This window comes from Puma concolor, chromosome A1 (genome assembly GCF_028749965.1).
Source record: "Puma concolor isolate L17-30 chromosome A1, mPumCon1.1.hap2, whole genome shotgun sequence".
Lineage (NCBI taxonomy): Eukaryota > Metazoa > Chordata > Mammalia > Carnivora > Felidae > Puma > Puma concolor.
In genome coordinates this window covers 222,167,450-222,194,091 of record NC_141667.1, presented here as the reverse complement: position 1 = coordinate 222,194,091, position 26,642 = coordinate 222,167,450, and the positions used below count along the sequence as shown (strand labels likewise).

Below are 26,642 nucleotides of genomic sequence, written 5' to 3'. Positions count from 1 at the left end.
GTGGAACTAAGAAGTACTTGGGCAAACACTTGATTTTTGTGTAATTTCGGCCAGCTTGAGAAAGACCAACAGAAAAACTATAGAAATCTAGGTGCATTCACTAGAATACTGGGGTTGCTGAGTCGAAAGACTCCTTGGACACACGAGTGCCCTGAAGGAGCTATATCTTTTGTCCTACAGTGATGAGAAAGTGAGGCAACAATGGGGGGGGGGGGGAAGTCAAGATGAATCACTTACATTACTTTCATGATCTTTCTGAGTCTTCCCCAGCAGTAGAAACCTGAATTTTTAAAAATCCACATCAACAAAAAAATGAGCCGAAAAGCCAAAAACCACACGGAGGGTATTAGTTTCCTTTGTAGTTAAGAAATGTTCCCCTTTCTCAGGATACGCGACAAGAAACTGGGAAGCTTCTGAAGCACCATAGAAACTAGCTAGAAGGAATGCTTGTTTTAGGCTGCAGTGGACAAATGGGCGCTTGTTGCTAGAGAGATGCTGATAAATATTTAATATATCTGAATGGTGTCCAGAAATACTGTCATACCTGTGTTGGGTTCTCTCAGGAAAAAGAAGAATGGCCGATCTGCTTTAAAAAAAGGAATCCGAGACCTTTTCAGTAACAACAGAGCTGCAGGAGGGAAAGAATAGGAGACTATTACATTTTTTATTCATTTGAGGGAAGTCACTATTAAAATTGGAGCCGAAGTCAGTTATATCCCTTGATTTCTGAAGAAATCAGAACATCTTAATGTATTTGTGTAGTGTTATGATGGGGTACAAATGGGAAAATTAAAGAGAAAAGATGCCACTTAGCAACCCTGTGTCCCATTTTCAAAATGTTCCATGGAATGAATTCCTTACTGAAGGTAATTTTCAGAATGACTTCATCCCTTGTTTATGGGGATGATGGGACAAATCCTTTTCAAACTGGATTTCTCTTCTCTCGCCATTTTTCAAACTCTTTGTGTTAACCTTCCTTTTTAAAAAATGCTATACCACATATACCACATCTGGACTTGGGGTTTTGAGTGGGAAAGTTTAGAAATGTGGAGATTGAACTGGATAAACCTAACAAAGGCATAGAAGGGCAAGAGGTATGACTTGAGCACTGCTGACCCCTTGATGAACATACCGGTGGCTGTAGACGCCTTGCTGCCTTCCTCGGAAACCTCAATCTTGGCTTTGTGGATCGCTTCGGAAACATAAAAGCCATCTTGGCCTAATCCCAAGAAATAAAAATGTGAATTGCTTATTTCCATTTTTAATGCATAAATGGCTTAAGGATTTGAGTGTACTTTTAAGGAACGCACTTAATGACAGTCTCATGCTGCTTACTATAGCTAGGGAGAGATTTGTTTGGAAAATTCTGAAGCTGCGATTTTTTATGTAACTTTCAAAACCTCCGATTTGGTGAGTTTAATAAATAACCCCTCCCAAATTAATATTTAGAGCTGGGCCCTGTTTTTTCAATGTTAATTTTCCCAAGTAACTTGTAGTTAATATTGAAATCCTCAGCCAGTATTTTCACCAGAGGATGTGTCAAAATGCAGATTCTGGAGTCCAAGAATCCTTTTTCAGCCAGCTTCTGAGATGGTTTCCCTTGAATGCTTTCTTGGACTGCATTTTCAGAGCCACTTTTAAATGACAGTTACAGGTTTGTACTATGGGCCTTAAAAGGCATAACTCAGTGTATTAAAAATGTGTCTCAAGCTGCATTCTATATACTGAGGTATATCAGTTAGGCAATTAACTTGCATGGGCTAGCATCTGGAAAGATAATGAGAGGTCAGAACTATAATAGTTGTGTGCTATCAACTTCAAAGATGTAAGCTTAGCAAATAGGAATAGGAGTGATTAAGTTGGAGGAACTGACAGGTTTTTGTAATTTAACCATTAATCATTTTTAAACAGCTCTCCACAGTGAAATGGTACTTGACGACATAATATTGAAGGAAAGTAAGAACCTTTAGAACTAGAAGAAACTTCAGAAGTCAGTTATACCAACCCTTTCATTTGAGAATGAGCTGTTAAGTGATCTGAAGTCATGCACTTGATAGAAGTAGAACTTGGGCCTTTGTAGGTTTTCTGACCGTGCAGCACCCATTTCTACCCCACCCCTCCACACAAACAATGCCACCTTTCAAAAAGTGTATTCTAGTCACCTCTCGCATGCCACTGGAAAGGGGTCTGTGGCATGAGCCTTAAAATAGTCATTTCAATATACATGTTGTATTTAGAGAGAGCTGTGTTTCATCTTAGACTAATTAAATTGTTTTGCATTTTTCATGCACATACAAGGAGAAGCAAATGAATGTCGTGAGAGCATAAAACCAGCCGAGTATAGGATATGCAGCAGGTTCATCCATCTTCTAAATAAGGTATACCCAGGAAATTGTGAGTTGGCTGTATTTGTTGTAAGAAACAGTTATTTTCCAGCATCATTGAAGGGGACCAGACAAGGGCCAGAGGAAGGGAAAAATCAATGGAAACATTGATCTGGTATCATTTGTCCTAAAACCAGTAAAGAATCTGATTTATTTAGATTTATTTAGAGACCTAGTTGGTTCTCTAGGATCTGTAGGATCTTTTAGAAAGTAAATTTATCTCTAATTAATTGTCTCTCTCATTCGTTGAACGAACAAATGCAGTGCCAGAGTTAGAATTCTGTGGATGAAAAAAAAAATGATTCTTTGATGGTCATGAGGTTTTACTAATCTGTGATTTCATGACTATGGTATGGTGTCTGAACATTTAAAATAAGTGTTAATGAAGTTAGCAGAAGTTCACTATGAAACTCTGTATCAGCTAAAATGTAGTAAATGTGGTTGTGTTAGAGACCAGGCACCTTGACACAGTGTGAAAAATGGGACCAATTGGTATGAGTGAATCTTTGGTTCGATAGACTTGGCTATTACAATTTCTGGATACTGCAGTCAAGGAGCTTCATTTAAAGAGCTTTTCTCCATCACACTACAGGAGTGGCCCGATAATTGACAGTTACATGTTGGCACAGCCAAGATCCGTGGCCTGTCTTGCCCCAGCATCCACACCTCTCTTAAATTATATCTCCGGTAAGACTTAACATTTCAGAAGACCAACATTTGTGATCAAAATAAGAATTCAGGAGTCATCTGTAGGTTTGCGTTTTTCTTCTTGTGTGATCTTGTATTACAGATCCCTATTTGCTTGCTTTTGTCAAGTAGCTACTGAAATGTTACGCAACTAATGAAGTCAACCGAGAAGAATCCAAGCACGGAGGAATCTTCCTACTTTGGGCTCATCTTTTCCTGTTGGCATTGTTGGCAGTTGCTTTGTGCCATTGAGGGTCATACAACCTGTTTTCCCCAAATTTGTTCCCAGATTGTTTATAGGTGCTATTCTATAAAAAGGGTTCCATGATGAATTAAGATGGGAAATGCAGGTTGAATAGCTTTGTGCTTTTGTTTTTACTAGTGGACTTCTTAGAGCTGATTATTTGCTATTGTTTGTAGTGAATCTCTGCAGGAAGACTGTAATATGTAGTGTTTAACCATAGAAAGACCCACACCATCCCCCTGTCTCTAAATTGACCAGATTAGCATTCTGGGAAAGTGTAGCCCCCTATAAACCATTTGCTCCTATATTACATTTCATTATCCAAAGCAAAGTAGTAAGATTCTTCCTACCCTTCCTCCTGGCATACTCTCCACTCTTCCATAATATTGTCAAGTGTTTATGTCAACCTTTCTTTTTAGATTGTTAGCTTCTAGAAGGCAGAGGCTATTTTATCAGTTTTAAACCTTTTTTACTTCACCTAACATAATAATGCTTGGTACATCTATGTGTTCAGTAAACGTTGGGTGAGTGAATAATAGACACTCTTCATGTTGTACATTTGTTTCATTTCTCCATAAAACAGCTGCCTTAATATCCTTCAGTCTGACTTCACCTGTAAGGAAATGTTGGTTGGTATCTATAACATCATAGGGGTACAGTACAGAATAGGTCTTCGGCAAGTTTCACCCAAACGACTGTTTCAGTGTTCGTAGAGACCATCATTCTTTGTTCGTAGAGACCTCTTTCCCCTTTGTTCGTAGAGACCATCATTCTTTGTGTGTGGTTGATCAGTCTCAAAAGGCTTAAGAGTCTTCTTCCTAATGACATTGTGTAAACACAAGACTTGGAAAATGTAAACCAATATCCCAACATTTGATCCTCAGCTTCTCATAATGTAGGATAAACATCATTTGCTGTGTTATTTGCCTTTCCAATTATTATTACTTACTATTGACAAATTTAGTGGCTTTAAAAAAGTTATTACCAGAATTTCCTTCTAGTTTATCTTTCTCCTCTTTTTATTGCTTAGTTGTAAAATATGGAATGTGTCCGTAAAATATGGAATGTAAAATATGGAATAGCACCGAGCCCAGGATATAGAGAGAGATTACTAAAAAGAATCTGAAATGGCCCCTGAAGCCAGGATGTGGTTTGTTGCTTTCTCTATTTTCCTCTTGCCCACTTCTCTTGCCACCCTAGCTTTATTGGATTATAACTGATATAACATGTAAGTTTAAGGTGCACAATGTGATGATTTGATATATGTATATACTGCAAAATGAATACCACAATAAGATTAGTTAACACATTCGTTGCCTCACATAGTTACAATTTTTTTTGCGTGTATTAAATTGTAAGATCTATTGTCTTTGCAACTTTCAAATAGTACAGTATTGTTGACTATAGTCACCATGCTGTACATTACATCCCTAGAACTTATAACTGGGAGTTCGTACCCTTTGACCACCTTCACTCAACTCCCCAACTCCCCTGCTCCTTGCATCTGGCAACCATCAATCTACTCTGTATTTCTATGAGGTTTGATTTTGGTTTAGGTTCCACATGTAAGTGAGATTATATAGTGTTTGTCTTTCTGTATGATTTTTTTCACTTAGCATAATGCCCTCAAGGTTTTTCTGTGTTGTTGCCAATAGCAGGATTTCCTTCTTTTTTTATGGCTAAATACTATTCCATCAAAATATATATACCACAGCTTCTTTATCCATTCATCCGTTGATGGACACTTAGGTTTTTTTTCTGTATCTTGGCTATTGCAAATAATGCTGCTGTGAACACGAGGGTGCAGTTATCTCTTTGACAGTGATTTGATTTCCTTTGAATACATACTCAGAAGTAGAACTGCTGGATCATGTGGTAGTTCTATTTTTATTTTTTTGAGGGACCTCCATAGTGCTTTCCATAGTGGTTGGACTGATTTACATTCCTCTCAATAGTGCACAAGGGTTCCTTTTTCTATATCCTTGCCAGTATTTGTTATTTTTTGTCTTTTTGATAATAGCCATTCTAACAGGTATGAGGTGATATCTCACTGTAGTTTTGATTTGCATTTCCCTGATGATTAGCGATATTCACCATATTTCCATGTGCCTGTTGGCCATTTGAATAATCTTATTGGGAAAAACGTTCATTCAGATACTCTGTCCCATTTAAAAATCAGATTATTATTATTTGCAATTAAGTTGTGTGAGTTCCCTATATATTTTAGATATTAATCTTTTAGATATGTGGTTTATAAATATTTTCTCCCATTCTGCAAGTTGCCTTTTCATTTTGTTAGTTGTTTCTTTTGCTATGAAGATGCTTTTAGTTGGATGTAGTCCCACTTGTTTATAGCTTTTGTTGTTTATACTTTTGGTGTCAGATCCAAAAAATCGTTGCCAAGACCAATTTCAAGGAACTTTTCTCCTATGTTTTCTTCTAGGAGTTTTATGGTTTCAGACATTTAAGTCTCTAATCCATTTTGAGTTAATTTTTGTGAATGTTATAAAATAGGGGTCCAGTTTTATTCTTTTGCATCTGAATATCCAGTTTTCCCAGCACCATTTATTGAAAAGACTATCTTTTCCCCATTGGGTAATCTTGGCTTCCTTGTCAAATATTAGTTGACTGTATATACATAGATTTAGTTCTGGGGTCTTGATTCTGTCCCATTTCCCTATGTGTCTGTTTTTATGCCAGTACCTTACTGTTTTGATTACTATATATTCATAATACAGTTTGAACTCAGGAAGTGTGATCCCTTTAGCTTTGTTTTTTCCTCAGGATTGCTTTGGATATTTGGGGATTTTTTTGGTTCCATATGAATTTTAGAGTTGTTTTTTCTATTTCTGTGGAAAATGTTATTGGCATTGGCATTTTGGTAGGGAGTGCATTGAATCTGAGGATTTATTTGGGTAGAATAGACCCTTTAACAACATTAATTTTTCTGATCCATGAACACAGGATATTTTTCCATTTATTTGTATATTTTTCAATTTCTTTCATCAATGTGCTGTGGTTTTCAATGTAGAGATAGTTCACCTCCCTTGGTTAAATTTATTCCTAAGTATTTTAATGTTTCTGATGCAACTATCAATGAAATGGAATTGTTTTCTTTATTTCTTTTTCAGGTACTTCATTGTTAGTATAAAGAAACACAACTGATACTTGTATGTTCATTTTGTATCCTGCAACTTTACTGAATTCGTTGATTTATTGTAATTATGTGCCACTATTACAATATTAGAGAATCTAATTTTGACTATATATTTACCATTACCAATAATTTTTATATATTCATACATTTTTACAACATTAATTAGCATCCTTTTATTTCAACTTGAAGAATGTCCTTTAGCATATCTTGTAAGGCAGGTCAAGTGGTGATAAACTCCCTTAGTTTTTGTTGGTTTGGAAAACTTTTATCTTTGCTTCACTTGTGAAGGACAACTTTGCCAGGTATACTATTCTTGGTTGACAGGGTTGGTTTTTTTTTTTCCCCCTCCAAAATTTTGTATATGTCATTCCACTATATCCTGGCCTGTAGTTTCTGTTGAGAAATCCATTGGTCATCTTATGTGGGTTCTCTTGTATGTAACTTGTTTCTTCTCTCTGGCGGCTTTTAAAGTTCTTTGACTTTCAACAATTTAATTATAATGTGTCTTGGTGTAGCCTTTTTTGGGTTCAACCTATTGGGATTCCTTGGGCATTATGAATCTGGAACCCCCTTTCATCTCCCCATGTTTGGAAAGCTTTCAGCCATTATTGCTTTAAGTAGTTTCTCTTTTTTACCCCTCATTTTTTGGAATTCTCATTATGAGTATATGTTTTTTTCTGTGGAGTCCCCAATTCCTATAGGCTTTCTTCAGTCTTTCATTCTTTTTTTTTTTTTTTTTGCTCTTCTGACTAGATAATTTCAAACGACTTATCTTCTAGTTCATTGATTCTTTCCTCTGCTTGGCTGAGTCTGTTGTTGAAGCTCTTTATTGAATTCTTTGGTGCAGTCATTGTACTCTTCAGCTTTAGGATCTCTGTTTATTTTTTTTGTTTTGTTTTGTTTGATGGCTTCTATTTCTTTCTTGAACTTTTAATTTTGTTCATGCATTGTTTTCCAAATATTGTTTAGTTGTCTGTGTGTTCTTGTAGTCTGCTGAACTGTTTTAAGAGGATTATCTGAATTCTTTGCCAGACAGTTCATACATCTCCATTTCTTTAGGGTAGTTATTGGAGCTTTATTCATTTCTTTTGATGATGTCATATTTTTCTGATTTTTCATGATCCTTGCTTCTTTGTATTGGTATCTGTGCATTTAAGTAAGTAGTCTCCTTTTACAGGCTTTACAGGTTTGCTTTGGCAAGTAAAGACTTTTACCAATTAGCTGATAGCATTTGTGGGTAGGTGGGGCTTGCTAGCAGGATCTCTATTTGGGCAAAGCCTTTCCATGTGCTCTGAGGTTGCAGGGGGGTGCTGCTGGCTGGGTTCTGTGGTTGGGTGGGACTGCTGGTTGGGTTCTGTATTCAAGTGGGTCTGCTGGGTTGGCTCCCTGTTTTGGTGGGGCTTCTGGCTATGACCCACTGTCAGGTTAAGCCACTAGCCCTGCAATCAACTCTGGTCAAATGGGGTTGTAGGCTGTGTTCCCTGACAGAGTAGTGCCACTGGTTGGACACCATGACTGGGTAGTTATGGGATGGGCTCCACGATCCTTCCTGGTCAGGTGGAGTCTCACACTGTGATTCCCAAATGGATGGTGCTGCCGGCTGGACTCCATGTTCAGGTGGGGCTGCCAGCTGTGCCCTGAAGATGGGTGGGGATGCAGACTGGGCTCTGTGACTTGGTAACACTGTGGGCTGGGCTGCAAGGCTTCCCAAGGTCATTTCTTCAGGCTCTTTGGTTACTTGGGGGTAGGGGATATGCTCAACAGTTGGGCAGGGCTGCTTGGCCAGGATCTCTGCCCAAGCACAGCTTTAGGATGGGCTTCTCAGCTATCTGAGTTCTCTGGTCAGGCTTCCTCAATGGATGGTACTTGAGATTATGCTTAGGTGTCGGGCAGGGCTGTGAATTCACTTTTCTTCAAGGTAGAGTGGTAGTACGGTCCATTGATTAGGTAGTATAGTCCACTGACTGTAGAATCAGGCAGGACTGCCAACCAAGCTCTCTAGCAAGATGGGGCAACCAGGCTGGCTTTGTAAGTGGGAATTGCTGCTAGCTGAGATCTTTGCTTGGGTACTGCTACAGGCAGGAACATGGTCTGCCAAGGTTTGAAGGCTGGTTCATGTAAGGCTTGTCCTCCCGCCCCATCTCTATCTGATTATTAGTTATCTCCAGGAGGCAATATGTGAATAGACCTTCTAGAAAGTGTCCTGGAAGAGTTGGGTGTCCACCTTGGCTCCCTTTTCTCACTGGAGAAACTGTAGTAGGCCTGGAAGGGCCCTCTTGGTGCACTGCCGTGTCAGCCTGGAGGAAGGGTGATGCAGTCCGAGTGTAGCTGCGCCTCTTACCTTTCTAATGTGGTCCTTCTCGGTCTCTGTGGTTCAGAGGGGTACTTCAGCTTACATCTGGGAGCTGGGATTTTCACAGTGGTGACTTGTCTATGGATAGTTGTTAGGTGGCCTTCTTGGGAGGGGAACTGAAGTTGGGAATGATCTATCTGACAATCTTGCCGACCTAGTGCAGTGCTGATCAGTCATCTGGTGTGGCATAAGTTAACTTCAGTATGCAACCAAACAACTATGTGTGCTTTGCTCATTTAAGTTGTAGTAACTTGGAGCTTGTAGTTCTTGCCGAACAGAGTTCAGAACCTAATTACTCCTTTGTAAAAGTCAAGAATAAGATAGTTTCTTCAAAGGTTTAAGTTTGTGCAAAAGAAGTATTTCTTGGATTAGGAAGCATGGGTTTGTATCAAAGCCTGCTGATCCTTCTGATTACTCAAGAAGTAAATCTCTAGCTGATATCTTTAGTGTAAGTGAAACTGGAATCACTCTTAAAAGCTTTATAACATGTAGTATCAAGGGTGCCTGGGGAGAAAAATGATAGCCTAGGCTCAGTTGGGCCTTAAGATGATATTGAACAAGTTTTTTTCAGGCAGCAAAAAAGGATTTGATGTCATGAAGGAAGAGATAGGCGAGTAGTGACTTTTAAATGTGGAAGGAGAACTTGAGTAAAGTGATTCTGGGCATTGGAACCAAATGGAGAGAAAAGGTCAAATGTCCTGTAGTTTGAGCTTCTGTCAATAGTACAAAACTACTTGGTAACTTCTCGTTAATTGTAAGAAGGGAGACCAGCATTTTCTGATGACTTATTTTCTGGCAAACTCTCTGCTGATAGTTTGCGATATGTTGAGGAATTTTATTTCCATAAGTAAGATATGAGATGGGTGGTAGCGACCTCATTTTAGGAGTGATGAAACTATTTGTTAGACAGAGTCAGTCACCATGTCTCTATAATTAAGTCAACAGCCCACTTAAGCATAGAAGTGACTAGTCTCTTGATTATGTTTAAAGAAGGGCATTGGAAAGCAATACTTTAGTTGGTAAACTTTATCCGTAAAGGTCAAGATACTAAATACTTTAGCAACTGCAGGCCATATGGCGTCTGTTGCAACTGCCTAATTCTGCAGTGTAGCAGGAATACAGCCATAGATGATCTGTAAAAAAATGGGAGTGGCTATGTTTCATTAAAACTTTATAAAAACAGGGATGGGTCATTATTTGGTGATACATCTTATTAGAGGAACAAAACTTTATGGGAGAAGATAAGGCTGATGTGTTTTATCATGTAAGATATTTGAATTCAAACTTCACACTTGGCACATGCTAACTGCTTGATAAGTAGTTAACAACTTAAATCAATGAGCCTATATTTCTGCTGATTTGAACAAACATACATAGACCTTAATTGCATTATAAAAAAGGTACCAAAAAAAATGTTCTTTCTAAAGTAGGTTGCTTGTTACATCTTGTCAGGAGAGCTTATGGGCCTTGAAAATCTTTACCAGTAGGGGAGCTGCACGATATGGGTCAAGCTCAGTCCTGTTTGAGGACACAGGATTAATGGCACTTTGAGATGTACTTCCAGGACATAAAGGCAGAGAGATTAAGAGCTATGAAGGAACAATCAATGTCATAGTGATTAACTGAATGTAGTGTTGTAGAAGAAAAGGTAAAAATGGCCCCAGAGTTTTGAACTAGAATGATCAAAAGAAGAATAGTATCATCATCAACAACAGGAATGCCCTAGCTGAGGTCTGGAGTCACAAGAAGACACTGTGATTGCATTTTGTACATTATTACAGATAGAACATACTGAAGTTCTTAATCCCTTCCTCTTTCCTTGACCTCTGATCCTTTCACTCTACTGTTCTTCTATTCCCTACAGTGTCAGATTATGCCTGCGTCACCATGGAAATTTTCTGGTTGAGTCATTCAACCAAGTCAACAACATTTATTGGATATCCACAGTGTGCCAAGCATTGTTGGGGGCACTGTGCCCAAACTTGACTAGTGCTTTGATTATATCTTTGCATGTCTAGGTAATGAGTACACAGCTGGTGGGTTTTAAACACTCTAGAATAGATCCTTCCTCCTGTGCTTTATTTGATAAGTAACTGCCATTTAGTCTGGTCACATCTAAAGCACAAGCCAAGACTGCTTTTGTGGACCAAATTCCTGTGTGTGTGTGTGTGTGTGTGTGTGTGTGTGTGTGTGATTGCTTAAAAAAGAAGATTTTGAGTAATGCTTTAGAAAACTCTGTGTTATGAGGTTCTAGCATTTTAAGTGGAGATTCTAAAAAATAAAAATAAAAAAAAATAAAGTGGAGATTCTGAAGCTCTTTGGGCACAGAAAGCATCAAGGTCAATGAAGATGCCAATGGATATTAGTATCCAGAGCAGAAACAAACCTGAGCCTTTGGAGTTAAAAATAGTTTATCTAATGGTTTCTGAGAGGATTCTGGAACATAAGGTTTTGGCATTCCATTCTTTTTAAATATATGATGTAAGTTCCCTGTCAGATCATAAACAAATACAGTTCCTATTGATTAGTAGTAGCATGTCCACTAGGGGCAAATAAATTTAATATGGACTTTGGGAAGGAGAACATTTTAGGGCAAGGTTACAGGTACGTGAGTAACTTGAAGAAAGGAAGTTGGGTGGTTGAGGGAAAGTTTCAAGGTTAGCTTATTAGAAGCCAGAAGTGATACAAGGAGGGAGGGAGAGGGAGGAGGGAGGAACAAAGGGCGACTGTGAGGCTGGCATGACAGTGGGAGGTCAGAATGAAGACCTCTGTTGTTGAACCACTGTCTCTGGCAGGTTCCTAGTCATGATAGGCAGAGGGAGGGTGAGTTGTATTGTGTTCTACGGCCATTGACCTCGCCCTGAAGGTGGTCTCCCAAAACGGTGCTTAAAGGTTTCAAGAAACACTCCTCCCCCACAAAGTCCAACTCAAATTTGACTGTTATCTGAAGCAACATATTTTTATATAAAGCAAAGCTCTTTCTTTATCCTTTTAAAAATGTTAACTCTGACTGTACCATTGAAACCTCTGTAGATGAAAATCCCTTAATCAAAGTATGACAAAGCTGCCCCCAAGCACAATGCCAAAAAGCTTGAAAGAAGAAGTGTTACCTGAAATTCCTTTCAAGTTAGCTTTGAGTGGATCAAAAAGATCGGTGACTCCCCAAGAATTTAAAATGCTTTTTAAATTGAAATGATTTTGGATCCTGAATCTAAAAAACAAAAGCAAACCATCAACTTTCATTTAAAAATCTCATTCAAAATATTTTCATACACGCCACGACTGCCAGACTCCCTAACTTGGAAGTCAGGGATCTCCAGCCTCATTTCTAGCTTTGTATTTCATAGCTCCTTCTCATAAACCTTACACGCTGACTAGTCTGACCACACAGGGCTCTCTCCCACCTCTGTATCTTTGCTTCTGCTGTTCTTTCCAGGTCTTTTCCACGTCCTTTGATTGCCTTTGAGTTACTACTCTTTCCTCCAAGTCCAATGCAATTGTGATCCCCTCCTCCCCTCTCCAGCTGTTTTGTGGCATTTGGTCTTTAAAGCCCCATGAACACTTTTTATGTTCTGCTCTTTGGATGTATAGAACATTCTGCTTCCTATTACTGTTATCTATGATATTGTAAATGACTTGAGACGCTATCCCAGTTTTTTTTTAATTTCCTAATAGTGACTAATATTTAATGGGTGCTCACCATGTGCTAGGCACTAGTTTGTTTATGTGGATTACCTATGTGCTTTATGTGGATTATCCTATTTCATCTTCACATAATTATGTTATTATCCTCATTTTACAGGTGAAAAAACCGACGCCTAAAGAGATTAAGACACTTGCCCGAGATGACATAAAGAGTACGTGGTGGAGCTCAACTCAAAGCAAGGCTGTTTGAGTGCAAAGCCCGTGCCCTTGGCATCTACACTTTGCTACCTCCTGTCTCCTGAGGCATCTCACATAGTAGGTGCAGAAAAGAAGTTGTTGACTAATCAACAACTAATAGAGTGTCTCATTTAACATATTTATATTTGATAAGACATATTTTTCTGTTTGCTGCGTGCAGTGTGTGTCTTTGATGCACAGGAGGGAAGGAATGCAAGTTAAAGTTTTGGTTTTCCTAATAAGTCCTGAGAGCAGGAAGAATCAACACACCAACTTTGTAATATTTCTCCAAGGGCCAGGCATTTGCAATTTTACTGTTCAAGGAGGCTTTAAAAGGATTGCTCACATTATTTTTCTTTGAAAATAAAAAAGTTTGAAATGGCATTTAGACGGGCTTTTTGTATAAACTCTCCAGAACTTGTACAAGGGTAAAAATACTGGAAAAGACCATTTACTATTAAAGGTTTTCATTGCCATACAAGACAATGTGCCCAATATTTTAAACAGAAGTATCAGATTTTCCCATAAATATATGTTTTGGATCTTTAGAACGGTTTCCCAAAAAGATACATATGCTTTCTCCAACTCTGCTGACATTCTCAAAACAATTTTGTATTACCTCTTCTGAAATTTTCATAAATGCCTAAAACACATTCTTTTTGAAAACTCTTAATACTGAAACACAGTGGTTAAGAGCATGAACTTGGGAGTTCATTGCCAGGGTTTGAATCCCAGCTCAGCCTCTTACTAGCTGAGTGACCTTGGGTAAGTTACTTTACCTCTCTTTGCCTCGGTTTCCTCATTTGTGAAATGAACATAATAGTAGTGCTTAGTTCTTAGCTTTGTGAAAATTAAGCGAAATAATTCTTATAAAGTGCTTAGAACAATGCCCAGTACAGCTCATACACTTCAATGCTACCATTGTGGTTTTCGTGTTTCTCGGGAATATTAAGAAAAAGCTAAGGGATATTGGAAGCCAAATATGGTGATTATGGTAGTTGATAAAACTGGGTAATATCATTTTTAGTAACTAAAGGTGATAGTGAGGTATGACCCTAAAAGGCGAGAGTAATTTTTTTTAAGTTTATTTATTTATTTTTGAAGAGAGACAGAGAGAGAGACTGCGCAAGTCGGGGAGGGGCAGAGAGACAGGGAGAGAGAGAATCCCAAGCATTATCTGTGCTGTCAGCTCAGAGCCCCACATGGGGCTTGAACTCATGAACCGTGAGATCATGACCTGAGCCAAAATCAAGAGTCAGACGCCCAACCAAATGAGTCACCCAGGCACCCAATTTTTTTCTTATATGGCTATGAAGGCCAGCCCAGAAGAAATGTTTCAAAAATATCTTGAGTGGAAAAATTGCCCTTTACCAAAACCAGACAATGATATCATGAGAAAAGAAAACTAGACAAATATCCCTTATGAATAAAGATGCAAAATCCTCAACAAATACTAGCAAATTGAATCCAGCAATATATAAATCCCATCATGACCAAGTGAGATTTATCCCAGGAATGCAAGGTGGGTTTAACATATGAAAATCAATGTCAAACACCGTATTAACAGAATAAAGGACAAAGGTCACATGATCATCTCATTAAATGCAGAAAAGCGTGTAAAAAAAGCCAACACTCTGTCATGAAAACAAAAATCACTCAGTAAACTTGGGATATAAGAGAACTTTTTCAACCTTAAAAAGGGTCTCCACAGAAAACCCACAGCTTGCATCATACTGAATGGTAATGGTAAAAGACTGAACGCTTTCCTCCTAAGATCAGGAATCAGACCAGGATGTTCACCACTTTTATTTAACATCGTAATGATAGGTGTGCAGGGCAATTATGCCAGAAAAAGAAATAAAATGCGTCCAGATTAGAAAGGAAGAAGTAAACCTATCTCTATTCACAGATGACTTGGTCTTGTATATAGAAAATCTTAAGGAATATATACACGCAGAGGAAAAACTACTAGAACTAATAAATGATTTTGCCAAGGTGACAGGATGTGAGATTAAGGTACAAAAAGTCAATGGCTTTTTTTATATTAGCAATGAACAGTCTGAAAATAAAATCCCATTGATAACAGCATCAAAAGGAATAAAATACTTAGGGTTTTAACAAAAGAAATGCAAAACTTGTATACTGAAAACTAAAAGCTAAAAAACATAATTGAAAGAAACTGAAGAAAACATCAATAAAGTGAAAAACATCCCGTGTACAGATTGCAACAGCTAATATTGTCAGAAAGCAATATTCCCAAACTGATCTACAGAGTAAATATAATCATCATCAAAAGTTCAGCTGCCTTTTTGGCCAAAACTGATAACCTGATCCTAAAATTCCTATGAAAATGTATGGAACCCAGAATAGCCAAATAATTCTTGAAAAAAGAAGAACAAAGTTGAAGCACTAACATATCCTGATTTCTAAACATTATAGTAATCAAGACTGAATAATACTGAGTAAATTGTAGACATTTATGCCTATAGAATAGAATTGAAAGTCTAAAAATAAACCCATTCATTTATGGTCAATGAATTTCAAGAAAGGTACCAAGAAAATTCAATGGAAAAACGAATAGTCGTTTCAATAAATGGTGCTGGGACACAGCAATTGCCCTTCTAGGTATTTACCCAAAGGATACAATAATACAGATTCAAAGGGGTATATGCCCCCTGATGTTTATAGCAGCATTATCAACAACAGCCAAACTATGGAGAGAGCCCAAATGTCCATCGACTGATGAATGGATAAAGAATATTATGGTTTATACCCATACACACACACACACACACACACACACACACACACACTGGAATATTACTCAGCCATCAAAAAGAATGAAATCTTGCCATTTGCAATGATGGGGATGGAATTAGAGTGTATTACACTAAGTGAAATAAGTCAGTCAAAGAAAGGCAAATACCATATGATTTCACTCATATGTGGAATTTAAAAAACAAAACATGACATTAGGGGAAGGGAAGGAAAAATAAAATAAGATAAAAACAGAGAGAGAGGCAAACTATAAGAGACTCTTAGAGAACAAAGTGAGGGTTCCTGGAGGGGAGGTGGTTGGGGGGATGGGCTAAATGGGGTGATACACAATAAGGAGAGCACTTGTTGGGATGAACTTTGGGTATTATATGTAAGTGATGAATCACTAAATTCTCCTCCTGAAACCAATACTACACTACACGTTAACTAACTTGAATTTAAATAAAATCTTGGAAGAAAAAAAATCATGCTGGGACAACTGGATAACCACATGCAAAGAATGAAATTGGACCTCTGCCTCATTATACATACAAAAATTAATTCAAAATGAGTCAGAGACCTAAATATAAGAGCTAAGACTATAAAATTGCTAGAAAAAACACAGACATAGATCTTTGTGATCTTGGTTAAACAATGGTTTCTTAGATACGACATTAAAAGAAGCATAAGAAACAAAAGAAAAAATAAATTAACTGAACTTCATTAAAATTAAAAGCTTTTGTACTTCAAAGGACATCCTCAATGGTTATAGTGGAAGAGAGCCAAAGCATAAGAGACTCTTAAAAACTGAGAACAAACTGAGGGTTGATGGGGGGTGGAAGGGAAGGGAGGGTGGGTGATGGGTCTTGAGGAGGGCACCTTTTGGGATAAGTACTGGGTGTTGTATGGAAACCAATTTGACAATAAACTTCATATATTGAAAAAATAAAAACAAAGGACATCCTCAATAAAGTAAAAAGACGATCCATGAAATGGGAGAAAATATTTGCAAATTATATATCTGATAAAGGACTAATAACCAGATATATAAAGCACCATGACAACTCAACAATAAAAAGACAACCTATTTAAAAATGGAGAAAAGATTCAAATGATATTTCTTCAAAAGAGATATGTAAATGTTCAACAAGCACATGACAATATGCTTGACGTCATCGGTCATTAGAGAAATGCAAATGGAAGTCACAATGAGAAACCACCTCACACCAACTAGGATGGCTACAATAAAAAAGATGGGGGTTTTCTTCTCCTGTGGTTGTTGCTACTGTTGTGGGGTCAGATAGGTTGCATCCATCTTGCCTCCAGCCTGACCGAGAAGCCAAAACACAGAGGATGGCATTGCTGGAGGGCAGAGGAGGCGATGTCTTCCCAGGTAATGTAACTAAGAATAACTATATACTTCCTAAATGTAAGCTTTATAACAACGCTACTTTTTAACCCAAATTTGGGAAGCCAGTCTTTGTCTTCTCCCCACCTTCTTTCACTCCACAATTCAAAACAAGATTATAGTAAAATATACACAACATAACCATTTTAAGTGCATAATTCAATGGCCTTAAGAATATCCACATTGCTGTCCAACCACCACTGTTATCTTTCCACCATTCTGGAACTTTTTCATCGCGCCAAACTGAAAGTCTGTACCATTAACCATGAAGAGGGACTTATGAAAAAAAATGGACAATAACAAGTGTTGACAAGGGTATGGAGAAACTGGAACCTCTTGGATTGCTGGTGGGAATGTAAAATGGTGCAGCCCCTTGGAAAACTGTCTGGTAGGTCCTCAAAATGTAAAGTGTAGAGTTAACACATGACCCAGGATTTTCATTCCTAGGTATATAACCAAGATCATTGAAAATATATATCATAAAAAAGTGTGCACATGAAAATTTTATAGGACCCAAAAAGTGAAAACAAGCAAAAAGTTTCCAGGCTCTTAAATGTCTATAAACTGATTAATGGATAAGTAGAATGTAGTATATTCATACAATGGAAAATTATTCAGCCATAAAAAAGAATGAAGTATTGATACATACTCTGATAAGGACGGACCTTGATGACATCGTGCTAAGTGAGAACAGCTAGACACAGAAGGGCTACATGCGGTATGATTTCATTTATGTGAAAGGTAGAGTAGTATAGACAAATCCACTGAGAGAAAGTAGATTAGTGGTTGCCTAGGAGTAGTGAGGAGAAGGAATGTGGAGTGACTGCTAATGGGTATGGAGTTTCTTTTTGAGGTGATGAAAATGTTCTGGAATTTGATAGTCGTGATGGTTGCACAACTTTGCCAATATACTAAAAACCTCTGAACTGTACACTTTAAAACAATTTTATGGTTATGTGAATTGTACCTTCATTTAAAAAAAAAAGAAAATACCCATAGAAAAGCACAATCCACACATGACGATGATCAGTAGCTCTTGGAAAGGAAGCCCAAAACTTCTGAATATATGAGATCTGATGGATTTTTAAGATATTTATAAACAAACAAACAAGGAGAAAAAGAGACACACACAAAAACCAGACTCTGAAGTACAGAGAACACGCTGGCAGTTGCCAGAGGGGAAGGGGGGGGGGGGATGGGTGAAATAGATAAAGGGGATTAAAAGTACACTTACAATGAGCACTGAGTAAATGTAGAGAATTGCTGATTTGTTATACTGTACACCCGAAACTAATATAACACTATACATTAGTTATACTTCAATAAAAAAATACATCACTTCTATTATGAGAAAAAAATGCTCATGCTTAGCATCCTACTATGTTGATCTAATAACCAAGCATTTTATTCATTAAACAAATATATATTTGACATTATTAGTCTTTCTTGTGAGGCATTACATTATTATGGATATAAATGACGCTTGTTAACACTCATTGTTGGCTTTCTTGATTATTCTTTTGGTATGCTAAGGTCCCTAATGAAGACTAATTGTCCCCATACATTTTATTTCACTTCTTCATAAATAAAATATTACCTCAGAAGCTAGATATCATAATTCATCCAGAATCTATGGATACACCGTTGGTGAAGCTTAATCCTAAGGCTCACCTCACCGCCACACGATATTTGCACCGCTACCCACAGTGTGCAAAAGTGTTTGCTCTTGCTAAATGAAAAATGCAGGGTAACTATAAAGCAGATCATATTAAATGAGGAATGAATGATTTGCAGAACTAGAGGTAAATTCTTGCCCAAAAGTTGACCTGGTCGACCACGGTCCAAAGTTATGTACCCAGATTTAGACCCAAGATAGTTGAAATTCTTTCTCTATTTATTCCTTAAAGGATTTTGAAGCTGGTTTCTTTGCTTGGTGAGTTTGGCTTTGTGAAACAGCCTCATTTTCCTAATACCTTCTATCCTTCTTGGATGTCAGGCTTGATAGCATTAGGGAGATAAATTATGGTAACCAAACATTTTTTTAACAAGTGTTAACTGATGCTGTGTTACTATGATCTTGGCCTTCCCATCCCATCCCCGTCTTCTGGGTCTTTCGGCATCATTCCTCAACGCTGCGAGCTCTACAGGTGGCATCAGAGACAGCGGAGGACTCGCAAACGAGCTGGGCACTTTCCTGGGGACTCTTCCTTACAGCAGCTGCTCCAGGATGAGGCCAGCCATCTGTCTCCTAATTCTGAAAAGATTCCGACAAATTTCCTGCACCAGGTCGCACTGTCTCCCTACTTTTGACATTGAAAGCTTCTCTTCCTTCGCTGAGCTTCTCTCAAATATGACAGAAAGATGAAGGTTGCTTCTTTTCCATGCCAGAGAGATCTGTTGAAATTTCTTGTCTTTGTGCCTTCATTTGAGGTCCAAGCATTTGGTTTGGAGAGACATAAACTTTATCATAGAGTTACGCTCACCTTCTGGTTATGCCAGATCCCACTCTAGACCTTGGCCCTTAACTCACTGGGTCTCTCCTTGTGTGTTTTTATTTCAGTGTCTGGACTTATTTTTAACTGCTCAAAAGAGCTCTGCCAAGGCCTCTGGCTCAGTGCTGCTGAGGGCCTGGTCAACAGAGCAGGTGGTGGCAGCCAGCAGGAAGGAGCATGAAGAATCCACATACTGAGCCCTGGGATAACATTTCTCACTTAATGCTGGTCTACAAATTAATTACAGGTTTACTCTGGTTTCAAATGTGCCAGAGAAGCTTGTCACTTAAAGAAGTTCAAAAAGGAATTCTTTGTAAAGTAATGAGTTTTGCAAGTAGGTTTTGCTTTGGAAAAGCAAAATCTAGAACCATCATTTAACTTTTTGACAATTTGCATTTGCACCTATTGGATTTTCTCAAAGAATGGCTCACGTCTATTTACAAAGAATGAGAACCTTCAGCATAGAGACTAAAAGTCTTGAATTTTTATGCTTTAATTTGCCTTCCAGTCAGAATTATCTTGGTTATTTGCTCAATTACATAAACTACCTTGCCTCTTTGGTTTTGGAAAAATGACAGTTGTATACTCTTAGGATGTGATAAGATTTGGGGCACATTCCTCCAAGGTAACTTCATGGCTTTTCTTTCCCTGTTCAGAGAACTGGTTGTGGCATGAGGCCTGGAGCCTGCAGTCTGGCCCAGTGAACACAGAATATCTTCTCTTGAGAAGACCCAGGAAATTAACTCTGTTCCGTCTGCATCATGAACTAGTCAGCAGAGACTCTGACCTGGACCCACACTCTAGGGTAACTCCCCCTTGGCCTAACCTCTCAGGGCACATTAGACAAGTTGGCCCAGTGGTTAAGGACAGACCCCAGAGTCCGACCACCTGGGTTCTCTGATCCAGGCCTGGCCAACAGGATTAGGCCGCAGAGCACCCCGGAAGGATGACGCAGCCACTTACCTGGGCAGGAACACGTCCATTCTGGCCCGCCTGAGGCTGGAGGTCCAGATGTGGATGATGCTGGCTGTGAGGTGTGGCTCAACGTGGCTCAGCGGGGTGTCTTTGTCACGCGGCAGAACCAAGAGCAGACTCACTGTGTTTCCCAGGTAAGGCAGCTCCAGCACCCCCACCTGATGGCCTGCAGGGTCCTGGAACTGGCCTGGGGGTTCAGTGGATGGGGCATTATTAGTTCTGTCCCAGGAGACAGGGAACTAAACAGTGCCAGACCCTGGGAAGGGCCAGCTCACAGAACTGGGAACCGTACGTTTTATTAACAGGCTGTCTACCTCACCTTCAGGAAGCAGTTCGAGGCCAAAGACTGTTAGTCACCTTTTCTGATCTTAGGACCTAGAATTTCTTTTTTTTTTTTTTTAAACTCTTTTTTTTTTTTAACGTTTATTTATTTTTGAGACAGAGAGAGACAGAGCATGAATGGGGGAGGGTCAGAGAGAGAGGGAGACACAGAATCCGAAACAGGCTCCAGGCTCTGAGCTGTCAGCACAGAGCCCGACGCGGGGCTCGAACTCACGGACCGCGAGATCATGACCTGAGCCGAAGTCGGCCGCTTTACAGACTGAGCCACCCAGGCGCCCCAGGACCTAGAATTTCTAATGATACCTTCACAGGGCTTGCATCGGCTGGACACAGTGGGGATGATGGCACGTGGGAGAGCCATCTACTGTCTTAAAGGGGAAGCCATTCCAATCCTGGCCTTTTGTGACCATGTGGGGACCCAGGCTCTTTGAGCCAGATCTTTCTTTCAACAAAAGCTCTGAACCCAGATATCATATAAAATTGGGAAGTGTTACGCAGCTGACAGATCAACCAGCATGAGTCATAGCAGCGACAGGAAAACATTAGGCACAAGAACTATAATAGTCATAAATATATATTTACATATCCAATTGACCTTCCTCTATGCTCCCCTTACTTGACCTCAGTTAATAGTTACTGGCAGGATAAACAAACGAATAAAAGCACTCACAACATGTCCTGCATGAAATTGAAGCAGGAAGGTTGTGAGTTTTCTAAGTGCCAGAGTTCCCGAAACACTGTTTTAAGTCTCAGCGACTTTTCCCTGCATGAGAACAGAATTAATCCCACAGCTGGAAAGGCTGAGCCTGCAAACAAGGGCTGTGAGAGAGGTGTGTGGGGACAGGTGGCCGGGTCCCTTCTCCCCTTGCCTTGTGGGGGCCCCACGGCAGTGTCCACACCTGGAGCCAGCCTTCGGGGCTGGGCCCCCTCTCCCCTGGTGCTCGCTGGCCCGCACTCAGGGCACCTGCACCCTCAAGGGGCCGGGATGAGCAACCATCCAGGCAAGGCAGAAGGACAATGTCAAGCCCGCGTGGGCGCCCTCTCGAGAGCCATCTAAACTGAACTCTCCATCTTTTGCCCTTTCTTAGCACCAAGTGGCTATTCATTTTATGCGGTTGCCTGCCGAGGGTGGGGTGGTTCCATTCAAACAGTTTTGGTTTTACACTAACACCTCTTACTAGGTGCAGAGGGAAATGTCAAGCGTGAGATTGGATTTCTCTTCCCCCTCTGCTTCCTCACCCTCCTCTCTGGGTCCTCGGGCCCCTGGGGCTCTCCTTACTGCACACACATCTCACTGCAGAGGGAAGGCTGAGACACTCCGCGGGTCCTTCTAGAGCAGACGTGGCCCCCCTCTCTCCGCCCACATTGTTCCCTTGTTCCCGTCACTTAAGAGGGCCCACAGGTGGGAAGGAGCTCACCGTAGTTGACCTCGGCCATTTGGTACATCATGGGGACTTGGAGGACGAGGCCCGGGGCACAGGTGAAAGGCAGGAGCTGAGTGTCCCTGGAGGAGAATCTCTGCCGCCAAGTGCTCTGGAAGGACATGGTGCTCACAAGTGCCAGCTGGGGAAATGCACCGCCACCGCGCTCCCATGTCAGGCCACCCGGGTTGTCACCTGCAAGCAGGAGAGCCATCGTGCGGCTGAGACCCGTGCACCTGCCCTGGAGGGTGCTGGGGCATCCCCGAGGGTGGGTTTGCACCTGCAGAACCGTGGTGTCTATAACTAGCTGTCGTTGAAGACCGTGCTTTTATCCTTTTCTGAGCAGGTTGTCTGAAGCGGCTATTTCCTAGGGCTGTTAGACACGCACTGCTCAGGTGGACTCCTGGGAGGCACAGGGCGCTGTGGTGGGGGCCACTGCGCTGTGTCCCTCCCACCCTTCCTGCAAATCCCGCTACCCCAGCTGCTGGGCCTCATCCCTGACCGAGCCTTTGCTTAGACAGCAACATCCAGGGCATGCTCTTGAGATTCCACGCATTACCAGAGAGAAGAGGGCAGGCTGACTACTGCCCCAGCCCTTTATTAATAAAAACACACATTGTGCCAGGCTCTGTTCTAAATGCTTGAACAAACCCTCACTGACTCCTCTGACCAGTTCTGTTGTTATTCCTAATTTTACAGATTGGGGCACCAAGGCTTGGAGAAGCTGTCCCAGGTCACACACTTGTGAGTGGCAAAGCCACCATCCGCCCGGCTGCTCAAGACAGAAACCTTGGGTTTGAACCCAAGCAGCCTGGCCCCAGAGCTTCAGGCTCTTCCTGGCTGCCCCTCTTCTGTGGAGGACACTCACCCCAGAGGGTTGACGGCAGCTAACTGTGTGGCTTTGCCTAACCGCCCCCCCTCCCCACGCCCCTACCCCAGCAGCACAAAGAGCCGAGACAGGGAATTAAACATTTTTTAAGTAAACTGGGAAGACATTATGAAACGCTGGAGACAACTGAGCTATCAATGAACATCTTCATATTTGCGCTGCAGCTCTGTGCTCCTTGGCCACCCACATGTTGTTCTCAGTTCAGTCATAAAGTACACATCACCTTCTATTCTGTGTTTTAAACAACACTGGGTCTTAAACATTCTCCCTGTTTCTGTGTAGCCTTTGTAATGTTCAGGGATGCCAGAGGCAGACCGGCTGACTTAGGATCCTGGCTCTAAGGGATCCTGGGCCCCGGGCAGCAGGCGTAGCTCTCCGTGCCTCAGTTCCTCTATCTGTGAACAAGTCACTAGTAACAGCACCTATCTCCTAGGACAACTGTGAGGGTGAACAGATATAATGAACACAGAGCACTTAGGAAAAACGCTATAAGTCAATAAATGGAACCCCAGTGAGTGTAATAGATTTTCACCACCTTTAATAATTACAACTACATGATATGCGGGAGCTGTAATTAATTGTAATTAATGGGATCATTCCTAATGGCTGGGGGGTTAAGTTATTTCTAAGTCTTTTTCTTCGGTAACCCTAACCCTGGGCTAAGCATCTTATTATATATAACTTTTTCTTCCCTTGAATCATTTCCTGAAGCTAAATTCCAAGAAGTTTTCTGGCTCCCACTGCATTTTGCTGTCGCAGGGTGTTAATTGTAGGTGACAGCAGAGCTCGGTGGGGGGGATTCCCCTGAGGGGAACAGGTGCACAGAACAAAGCCTTCAGGGCTCCCCTGGAGGTGGGAGGCTCTGAAGAGCCCCCTGCTGTGTGGGTGGGTGGGGGATGGGCAGAGGGGGCCAAAGTTCAGCTTTGCTTGCTTCATAGAGCACCGCACTTAAGGGTAGGGTCTCCCAAGAAGACAGACTTCTGTTGCAATCGAGGGTGGCCTGAGTCTCCACCCATGTGGCTTCTGACCAGCAATGCTTGGTATCTGTGTTTATAGCGCTCTGAAATCAGCCTCACTAAACTGGATGGTTTCTTTTACCTGCCATCTGCCTGGAGGCCCATTCGTTGACCCCGATGCTGGTGCTCTTGGGTTCCCTGAGGTTGGCTGGCTCCAGGCTGCTGTTGGCCCACTGGGAGATCTGTTCCACAAAGCAGGGGGAGAGGGGCGTTCCTGCTTGCACGAAAAGAGTGCAGGCCAGCTCCATTTTAGTGCCTCGTCCGGAGTTGGGCAGGGTGGCGTAAACAGTGTGTAAGAACTGTTTCACCCTCTGGTCTGTGAAAAAGGTGTTGGGATAAATTGACAGCGGTGAGCGTAAGTAAGGAGTTCGCCCTGTCTCTCTTTGCACATTGCACTGAAATGGGGCCCCGGCAGGTACCACTCTTGTTTCACAAGGCTCATCTACCAGTTACAGCCAATTTGGATAAATCAGAACTCAATTGCTCAGGAATTATCCCGAATCATAGATTAAGAGCTGAGAGGTGGGGGGAAGAAGCCATGCAAGATCAGAAAGAAATCAGGCTGTGATGAAGTCAAATAGAAAAATACCACCAATATCCCAGAGGCTATTCCTCCTTAACTTCTTGAGACAGAGATGTTGAGGGCACTAGAATACAGAGAGCTGGCAAAACTGCGGGTCTGGTGTGCCGGGTGAGGGGGCTTCAAATATTTAAGAAGTCAATCGATTTATGGGGAATGTCATAAATAACAGTGACAGACCAATTGTCACTGTATCTTGTTCAGGGCCTTAGATCCGTTCCCACAACTGCATGTCATAAGCCTGAGGGACATTCAGATGTGGCCTTTTTCAGAACTATGCTATCGATTCGAGGAACACAGAGGAAAGGTAAGAGCGCCTCCCATCCCCCTGCTCCCTGAGACCCAGCGGACAGCTTGTGCTATTAATGTCACCAAGAACCTAGAAGAATGTTGAGGAAATAATAAGCATCTGAGAGAGTCAATAGTTTCCACCTTCTTGGGGCAGGGGTTGGCTGGACTTACATTTACTACTTACACAGGAGATTTCTTCCTTCTCTCCATAATCAATAGTGGACTTCTTTTTCAAGATAGTATTTACGATCTGTGGCTTTTATTCTCCCCTAGGAGGAAATCTGGAGCTGGAGCAGGGCCTCTCGCCCACTGGTGAGTCAGGGCACAGCTGAGCATCCCAAGCTTCTTTCTCCTGACACATGGAAGCCGGGCATTTCCAGCAGTCAGGTCCCCTTCCTGTGCAGGCTGCCTCTGGAACATGGCCCTTCCCTGCTCCCCCTTGCCTCTCCTTCCTCTTAGGCACAGCTCTGTGGTTATCCACAAATCTACCCCCACACTTTGTCCCTTCTTCCTGCACTGTCCTGTCCCTCGCCCAGGGCACCTGTTGGAATGGATCTCTGACCTGGCTTGGGGCCCATCCACTCCAACACCCTTCATGTCTCAGAGGCCCGCTCAGGGGACAGCAGCAGAGCCCCAAGTTGCCTGGCAAAACTTCTCTGAAGGGGCACAGATGCCCCCAATACACCCTGGCCGGGGCGCCCAGCCACCGGGCTGCAGCCCACAGCTGTGGACAGATTTCACTTGCCCAGAAAACTTTCACTACCAAAGCTGCTTCTTAGAATCCACGACTGTAAAAAACAGACTCGGGTTGTATATCTCATGATTTGCAGCCTGACTCCTTTGCTTTTATTTTAATGAGCAAAGAAATGGATGAAAATAATACTTCTTGTCAGGTTTTCCTCTACTGAGGAAGGTCATATGTATTTATAGAATCATGTCTCTGTAAAATGTTGACCATCTTGCAGGAACGAAGTGAGATATTTCACCGGTCCATAGTGTAGCGTGACCTCCCTTCTGCCCTCTCACCCAATCTGGGCCAGGGGACCAGCTGTTCTTTGAGGGATGACAGGCTACAGACTGTTCCTCCCCAGCAGCCTTGGAAAGAGGAACCTGTCACCGCTGGCTTAATTCCTCTCCCTGCCCCGCCAGAGAGCGTCTTTCTTGCTGGAGGGCTGGTCAGGTAGATCTTACAAGGGTCTGGGAAGAAAGGAAGCAGAAAGAAGAAAACCCTTGGGTGCTGCACTCCATCAGCACTGTGATGAGGGCGGTGTGGAAGGTTGAGGAGAAGGTCCCTGGGATGCGCACAGAGTGGGAGGAAAGTGCTAGAAGAAGACATGATGTTTTCTCATGAATTTCTCTTGCTGCGGCTGAGCCTTCTAACTCATTTGTGAGCCCAGTGTGGAGAGCGCCTTCCTTTTGAATCAATGTGTTGAACTGAGCTTCCTGAACGTGACACTGAATCTGACTTTGTAAAGTTCATGACTATAAAATTCTCAAACTACAAACAGCGACGCTAATGTTTTACTTGCCTGAGAATTACAAGAGGCCTAAGTTGAGGATGATGTCAGAGGGTTTGGTTGAGCTGCGGGAATAATGAGGATATCTCTGATGAAAAATAGAAAAGACAATGTCCTTATACCTTTATGCTTCTGCTCAGTGACTTAGAGTAGGATGAAGGAATTTTGGAAAGAACATGGGATTTGGGGTCAGAGAATCTGGGACCTGACTCCTGTCTCTTCCACCTGCAGAGTCTTGCCAAACTGT

The 26,642-nt window shown here is 41.3% G+C and overlaps 1 protein-coding gene and 1 long non-coding RNA gene across 2 annotated transcripts in view; one reads left to right on the top strand and one right to left on the bottom strand.

The window, feature by feature from the left end:
• The window catches only part of SERPINE3 (serpin family E member 3), a 36,315-nt gene that overhangs the window by 4,642 nt on the left and 5,031 nt on the right, over positions 1 to 26,642 (bottom strand). The window contains exons 3-8 of the mRNA XM_086712694.1: positions 24,090 to 24,323; positions 22,100 to 22,297; positions 20,328 to 20,526; positions 11,936 to 12,036; positions 1,133 to 1,219; positions 545 to 628 (exon numbers count right to left, since the gene is read on the bottom strand). Coding sequence (XP_086568820.1) covers positions 545 to 628; positions 1,133 to 1,219; positions 11,936 to 12,036; positions 20,328 to 20,526; positions 22,100 to 22,297; positions 24,090 to 24,323 — 903 coding nt within the window. The remainder of the gene's footprint in view (positions 1 to 544; positions 629 to 1,132; positions 1,220 to 11,935; positions 12,037 to 20,327; positions 20,527 to 22,099; positions 22,298 to 24,089; positions 24,324 to 26,642) is intronic.
• LOC147584792 (uncharacterized) lies at positions 18,082 to 25,138 on the top strand. Its single transcript, XR_015253453.1, has 4 exons — positions 18,082 to 19,158; positions 20,021 to 20,169; positions 20,271 to 20,473; positions 24,792 to 25,138. It is a non-coding gene; the product is annotated as an uncharacterized LOC147584792 (long non-coding RNA).